This window comes from Tenrec ecaudatus, chromosome 5, assembly GCF_050624435.1.
Source record: "Tenrec ecaudatus isolate mTenEca1 chromosome 5, mTenEca1.hap1, whole genome shotgun sequence".
In the NCBI taxonomy this organism is placed as follows: domain Eukaryota; kingdom Metazoa; phylum Chordata; class Mammalia; order Afrosoricida; family Tenrecidae; genus Tenrec; species Tenrec ecaudatus.
Window position 1 is genome coordinate 6864497 of NC_134534.1, and position 7761 is coordinate 6872257.

Consider the following 7761-nt stretch of genomic DNA (forward strand, 5'->3'; position numbering starts at 1 on the left):
AGACAGCCAAGAGTTACGGAGCTCTCATGTACCAGGCTCCCAGGTGAGAAGACTTGGAGGTGTGAGGTTGTTTTCCACACTCCCCTTCCCTTTTGGCACCATCAGCTGCTCCGTGGCTTTGCCCCCACCTCCAGTGGCCACTAGCCCCAGGAGATGAGGGGCAACGCTGGGCCCAAGGGAGCAGGTCAAGGCACCCTTGGCAGCACACCCTCAAGGCCCCTGAGCCTCTCCCAGCTCTCCTTGTGCCCCGCAGAGCCCAGCCCTCAGGTAGGTCTGGAGGAGATAGCTCTCCACCCAAGCTGGTGGTTAAGAGTCTTGGTGCAGACTTGCCAAGAGACAAGTCCTCTCTGGAAAATACACTTATTGGAGCAGCTGATTCCCAGGGATGCCAGGTAAATGGCTGTCACAGAACAGGAGGGGCTTCAAGGAGCTCGTGGGAAAGAAAACTCCATCATTTTCCCATTTCCGCGTCTCACAAACTCCTGGCAGTCGCCTCGTATGTGTCGATTGTGTGCGCGTGTTGAGATTCTGGGTGGAAGGCGACTCAGATGACAAGATGTTTTTGTTCAGCCAGCAACCGAGGCTCCTGAGGAGCCGCCCACCCCGTACCTCCACATCACAGAGGCTGAGGAGGACGTTCAGGGGACGCAGGCAGCCGTGGCCGCACTCCAGGACCTGAGATACACCCCTGAGAGTGGTGAGTGGCCCCGACTTCCCGTGACAGTAGGCCGTCAGACACAGTGAGTGCCTCTCTGTGATCCCTCAGGACAGGCCATGAAGTGTGGGGGTGTGTGGTGACCACCAGCTGAATGCCCCAGGCCCCAGCATTGTCTGGGTCCCGGGTCTCTGTCTCGGGAGTACCCAGGCATGCCCACTGCCACCTTCAGCAGGTCTTCGCTGCTCTCTCGGCTCAGGGAGGGTGGGAGATTTTCATTGTGGATAGCTGGCTGGGGCATAGTTGTGTGCTGGGCTGCTAACCACCAGATCAGCCGTTCAAAGCCCCCAGCCACTCCTCAGGAGAAAGAAGAGGCTTTCTTCTCCGGGAGACCCACAGGGGCGTCTGGGCTCTCCTCTAGGGCGGCTATGAGTTGAAATCGACTGCATGGCCGGGAGCTTGGTTTGGCTTGGCGTCCTGGACACTCGTCCCGAGTCACAGACTCAAGGAGTGGTGGGGCTGCCCGGCAGTGGCAGGGGTGACAAGGGGTCTTTGAGAAGCTGGAGATGGTGGGACTGACTGCCCCAGGATCCAGCTTCCCTGCCGGGCATGGCTGCAGTCTGCTCCAGCTGAGGTCCACCTGGCCAAGACCAGCTGCTCCCCAGCTCCTCAGAAAACCCAAGTGGGGATTTTGATGTCCAGTGTCAGGATTTCCAAATGTTTGATCAGGGTTAGTAAAGGAGCCATTCAGCCCGCCTGGGGGTGGTGGTGGAGGGAGCAGGGCATCGTCTATAGCAAACATCTCTTGATGATGTGCCAGACCATGATTGCTCTCTGTTTTGGGGGGTGTGAGGTGGGGCAGAGGGTGAGTGGGCAGGAGGGTCCTACAGAAACACCGGACAAGGGCAGATGGCGCCAGGAGACAGCAGCCCCCCACTACCCTCAAGCTGATCCAGACTGGCAGCCACCCTCTGGGAAGTAGGGATGGAGCTGACCTCAGTGGCCTCCTGTCTGCTTCCTCCCCGGCAGGCGACCGACTGGACCCCACCGCTGTGAACATTCTGCAGCAGATCATCGAGCTGGGCACAGAGACTCACGACACCACCGCTGTGGCCTCCGTGGTCGCTATGACTCCGGGGACAGTGACGGTGGTGAAGCAGGTAAGGATCCTCCGCCCTCCCCTGGGCAGCCAGGCCCGGCCTTGTGTCAGGCCGGCTCTGGGAGGAGGTTGGGCCTGCTCCCTGTGGGTCCACATCCCGGCTCCAAGGACAGAGTGATATGTGTAATATGCATATGTGTGTGGGAGGGGTGGGGGCGGGGTGGGGGCAGCGTGGGAAGAGATGTCATTTATTTCCAAAGACAGATCTGGAAACTTCGTTAAGACTCCCAGAGAGAAATGGTTTGTCTGGGAGCCTTTGGGAATGAGCGGTGGTGGTCCAGAGAAGCGGGAGTGTGCTCAGGCAGCTGGGCCTTTGAAGAGCCTTTGCATTTTGGGTGGCGTAGTGGTTCCACTTTGGGCTGTGACCTGCAAGATCAGCAGTTTGAAACCACCAGCCGCTCCGCTAGAGAAAGACAGGCTTTCTGCTTCTGTAAAGAGTTAGGATCTCAGACACTCTGCCCTGTAAGGTTACTATGAGCGGCATGGATTCACTCGATGCCAATGTTTTGTTTTCAAATTTTGTATTTTTAAAAATAATCATCGCCTGATCAACTGGATGCAGGCTGGCTGACCAGGTAGGAGGAAACAGACCCAGGTTAGGATAAAGGCAGTTCCCCTGAATGGCAAGGATGTTGTAGGCGCACTCCCCCTGCTGTCCTCAGGATGGCCTTGGCCGGCTGCTGCAACTCACTGTGTCAGCAACAGGGAAATGCATAGCCTCGGAGCCACAAGGTTGGCAGTTCGAAACCACCAGCTGTTCCTAGGGAGACAGAAGGGGCTCTCTACTCCTGTAAACAGTTAAGTCTTGGACACTCACAGGGACAGTGGTACCCTGCCCTCCGGGGCCATGTTGAGGGGGAACTGACGTGGGGGTAGAGACTGGAGATCAGAGTTGGTGGCGGGTGTGGCAGTATGGGCCAGAGGGTCCCTGCAGTCCCCATTCTTTAATCCACCCACAGCTGCACACAGGCCTACACCTGAGTGCACTGACTGGGGCTTGAACCGGAGCCTCCTCCCCTCACCAACCCACCAGGCTTGGCAGGGCCCAGCCTTGACCCCAGAGGAACTTAAGCCCACTGCCAAGCTCTGGCCTGACTCGATAATTGTACGGCCCCTCAGGCCATGTATACCTGCAAAGCTCGGGCCCTAATTTTTAGCTGAAAGTGTGTCAGCTCCAGCACTAGGGGACTCGGAGTGGGGGTGGAGTGGCCTTCTCTGGAGAGCCCTGTTACTTCTCCCGGCAGAGCACTCTTAAGCCCCTGCTAAAAGATGATGCTGCTCGCTCAGGCTCAAGGGGGAGGGTGATCCCGCTGTATATGGATCGGGAACATTAACCGTATGGATCAGGAGAAGCCAGTGCTGCTTCCCACAGCCCGATGCATTCAGAGGTGCCTCTGGCGCCTGGTCTCCCCGATCAAGCTCTGGATCCTGTGCCTCCCAGCACTTGGCTTGAGGCACTGCCCCCCTGGGGCCATCAGTGTCTCCCACCCCAACTCCCCGCCCTGGGTGCACGGGAGCCTGGGGCGGGCCTGGGATGGTGGCCGTGGGTCCCCAGGAAGGAGCGCTGGTTTGTAGAACCAGACGTGAGGGCAGGTGGGGCTGTCAGTCAGACAGAACCCTCCCTCATCAAACACAGGAACTGGAAACCCGTGGCCTCTGAGTCAGCTCTGCCCGCGCCTGGCCGTGGGTCAGGCCTCGGTGTTGCTGGAGGTGGTCTGGGAGTCTTCTCCCTCCCCAGACACGATAACCATCTTCCTACGATGTCGGATTCTTGAGAATGTGTCCTGACCCAGCCCCTGTCACTGCCAGCCGAGGCCCCTCTGCTTCTAACAGAGCCCACCAGGATTGCCCTCGCCTTGAGTGGGTGCCCCTGGGGCTGGCTGCCTTGCGCTTTGCTGGTCCATCTCTTGGGCGGGGTGACAGGCTCGTTTTCAAGGCTGCCGGAGCCTGGGGTGGCCAGCACTGCGCCTGCTGGGGGCTGTGAGGTGGGCTGCGTGACCTGTCTCTTGCCATCCCCCCAGGTGACCAACGAGGAGCCCAGCGCCAACCACACGGTCATGATCCAGGAGACGCTGCAGCCGAGCCTGGCGGAAGAGCACCACCTGCTGCTGTCCTCCGAGGACGTGGAGGGCATCGAGACGGTGACGGTGTACACGCAGGGCGGCGAGGCCTCCGAGTTCATCCTCTACATGCAGGGCGCCGTGGCCCATGTGGAGGAGACGCCCGCCGAGACCCCTGGACCGCAGCTCTAGGCGGGCGGCCTGCCCTTCCCACCTCTGGCATCACTCGGAACACAGGGCGGGGGCTCGGCTCCACACCCCTGACCCTCTGCCCTCAGCTCCCAGCAACACCCCCTAGCCCCCTCCCATCGGTATCACCATCCTCGCAAGATTCAGGGAAGGGCCCCGCCATGCATTTCCCCTGGGCGCCCCCAGCCCCGCCCCATCCTGGCAGACTGCGCTTGGAGACCTGTGCACCGCCTGGCCCAAGGGAGCCCACCTTGGGGGGGACAGTGGCCTTATGGGAGGGGCCCTGCTTTCTGTAGAGCCCCCCCTCCAGTACCGAGGTGCCACTCACAGCTGTGCGCGGCTACCTTTGGAATTCTCTAGCTGTAAAGGCGCCCCTGTCACCAGCACTGCCCGGAGGGATGGGAGCTGGACCCCACACAGGCCTCCTGTAGGCCTGCGGTGCTGACCCCGCTTGAGCCCTGGGGTTTCCTTGACACCTCCCCACCCCCACCACATGGGGTGAAGTTTACAGTCCCTCTCCTGGCTCCCAGCTGCGATGGGTAGCAGCCCCTAACACAGTGTTCTAGGGGGCAATAAACGACAATCGGAAACCTTCATGCTGCCAGGCTGACTGCAGATCCGGTGCCCATGGGCTCCCAGCCACGAGGTCCCTCTTGGGAGTCGGCGTGGTGGCCTGGCTGCACTGGGGTGCGGTGGCGTGTCTTCCTAGAGCCCTGCCCTCAGGTGCAGTCTACACAGGTGCATAAACCCCAACCCCGCAAAGGATTCCTGGGCAGGTTCCCGGCAGGTCCCATGCCCAAGCCTTCAGCCCTCGGTGTGCTCCAATGGACACAGCCTGGCCACGTCCACACAACCACGAACTGAACGGGAGGGAGAAGCCCTGCAAATGACTTTTCTAAGTTGTGAATGTTTCTGTCGGAATCACTGACAGGGACCGGGACACCTGGCCGGGCGCTTAACCTACGGGAAGCTCAGTCTCATCTACAACTGGGATGCCACGTGGCTCTATTCCGAGGGTTTACCATGATGATGTTCTTAGGCGCCTTCCCGGCACCTGAGATGAACAGGGACCCTGAGCAACAGGAGCAAACAGTGCCGTGCCCCGCCAGCCTCACCGTGGTGATGTCCAGTGGAGCCCTTGGCAACCGCCCCTGTGCCCACTCCTGACAGGCCCCCGCTTTCACCGCCCCTCTACTGCACCCACAACGATGCCGTTTTACAGGCTCCACTCTGCGAAGAGTGCTGGGTGCTTCTAAGAAACAGTCTTGCTGTGCTTCTTCCGAGCACCCATGGCTTGGGCAGCATACATGGTGTGTGGCCAGTGAGACTCTAAGCACCATGTCCATCTCCCAGGCCTGCCCCATGGCCTGGGTTTTATTTGCAGCTCCCACTGAAGGGGCGCATGGGGCTGCAGCCACTTGGTTAGCTGGGGTCTGGGGACAGGGAGAGCCATGGGGACTGCAAGGCTGCTGGGACTGGGTGCCAGTGCCACTTTGAAGGAAGTAGTGCAGGGACTGAAGCCCAAGGAGTGGGAGGGTCTGCTAAGGAGCAAGCTAAACAGAATTGGGTTGGGGTCAGGAGGATAGGCACTGTACTGTGGTTACCACTCAAACCTGTATTGTGGCTTCAGGCAGCATCAGGGACATGAGTAAAAGCCAGTCCCAGGGGATCACACTGGATTGGCTGCTGTATGCCAAGCAGGAGCCAATCAGTCAAGCCTGAATCCCAGAGGTCCCTCCTTGCCCCCCATCCAGGGCTGGGCCAGAGAGAATGGATGGGGGACCCAGGGGCTGGAGCTGTTTGATTTTGGCTGGTGCAAGCATGCTGCTGGCTGCCAGAGGATGTTCACATCAGTCACAGGCGTGTCAGGCGCTGAATGGCACATGACCAGCGCCACTGGTCCCAGGCAGGGATCAGAAGGGACTGGCTGGAACACAGTGGCAGGGAGGGCTGGGGAGCAGGTGCTGGTGGCTGGGCAGGCGGGGAGGCAGCTCTATGCTCACCAGCCACAACTTGGATCGTTAATTGCGGTTGATGTGTGTACGTATGCATACACACACACACACCCTTCTCCACCATCCCTGCTCTGTAATTTTTTGGCTGAGGTCACCACAACATGAGGAACTGTATTAAAGGGTCGAGGCATTAAGAAGGTTGAGAACCACTGCTCGAGGCAAATGATTCTGAAGGTTCTGTTCCTGGGTATGGAACACCACCTGTCTGTCTGTCTGTCTTCCTGTGGTGGCTGGTGTCCTGCTGTGATGCTGGAAGCACTGTCATAGATATTCCAGATTCCAGCAGGGTCACAAAGGGTGGGCAGGTGTCAGCAGAACTTCCAGACTCAGGTGAGGAAGAAAGGCCTGGTGGTCTGCTGCCCCAGATTAGCCCATGAAAACCCCATGGATCCGACTGCACTCCAACATGCCAGACAGTGCTTTGTTCCACGGTGTGTGGGTGGTCTTGGCGCTGGCCCCTGGATGAGAGTTGACAATGACCAAGCATGGGCCACTGATGACTGTTGTCCCTTCAGCGGTCAGTATGGAAACTCCTGCTGCCCCCTCTCACCTTCACCCTGGCTCAGTGCTCCCCAGGGTCTTCCCCCCAGGAGAAGGGGGGAGCTCTGCCCCTGCTGTGTCTCTACCTTTCTGAGAGCAACACCTCGTGCCCCCCAGCAGGCTTGGAGCTCTCCCCCTGAGAGTGTGGCTCAGAGGGACCGAGTAGTCCCGGGGGGCACGCAGGGGCTCAGATGCCCGCAGGAGCACAGGGCTGGGGCTCAGTGGGCAGGCAAGGAGCCCCTGCAGTGTGCAGATGACACAAGTTTGCCTGCTGGAAGTGAGGAGGACTTGAAGCGCCTGCTGAGGAAGATCAAGGACGGCGGCCTTCAGTATGGATGACGACCCAATGTAAGGAAGACCAAAATCCTCACGCCTGGACCAATAGGTACCACTGTCAACAGAGGAAACACAAGTTGTCAGGGACCGAGTCTTGTCTGGGCAGCCTGTCTTCCTCCCTCTCCTTGCAGATGCTCCGATTCTGTCCTTCCTGTCTCCCCAGAGGCCACCCTCAGGGGACCCTCCCTGCGCCACCCCAGGCCCCCCATTTCCAAACAACCTAGCTTCCTTCACATCACTGATCTCACCTGAGGGCAGCGTGTCCAGGCCTTTCGGGTCAGTCTAGGAGTGAAACGAGGCCAGCACTCCCTTGCAGTCACTTCTGAGCCCATCTGCTGGCCCGGCCCAGCCTCAGGCCTCATAGCAGGGGCGGGGGGCGCCTCAGTGCATGGCTGAATGAGTGCATGCATGGATAAGCAGCAAGAACCAAGCAAGATGAATGTTAGCTGCTGCGTCTGTGCACCTGGGACAAGAGGCTGCCCGCCTCGTGGTTCCAAGAAGCTGGGTTCCCCACTCGCCCCCAGCACCGACCCCAGGGATCTTCCAAGGAATGCCCTCAACACATTAGCACACTTAGTTTGGAAAAAAAAAACACAAACAAAAACCTAAGAGGTATTCATCTGCAAAGCCACTTACCCTGCCCTCCACCCCCCACCCCTGCATACATCTCATAATTTATGGGCAAGCTGGCACTTTCCACGATCCAGGATCATTATGTGTTGCTGCAAATCCAGTCTGGCCTTGGGCCTGAGCTGCTTGCCAAAGGATGGCTGTGGTCGGAGTGTCCAGGAAGCTGTCTGTCCTGCC

At 59.2% G+C, this 7761-nt stretch overlaps 1 protein-coding gene across 1 annotated transcript in view; it reads left to right on the forward strand.

Annotated features, from left to right (window-relative positions):
- The window catches only part of ZFAT (zinc finger and AT-hook domain containing), a 101384-nt gene extending 95200 nt beyond the window's left edge, over positions 1-6184 (forward strand). The window contains exons 14-16 of the mRNA XM_075549227.1: positions 571-697; positions 1685-1815; positions 3836-6184. Coding sequence (XP_075405342.1) covers positions 571-697; positions 1685-1815; positions 3836-4066 — 489 coding nt within the window. The 3' untranslated portion in view covers positions 4067-6184. The remainder of the gene's footprint in view (positions 1-570; positions 698-1684; positions 1816-3835) is intronic.
- Positions 6185-7761: the final 1577 nt, after the last annotated feature.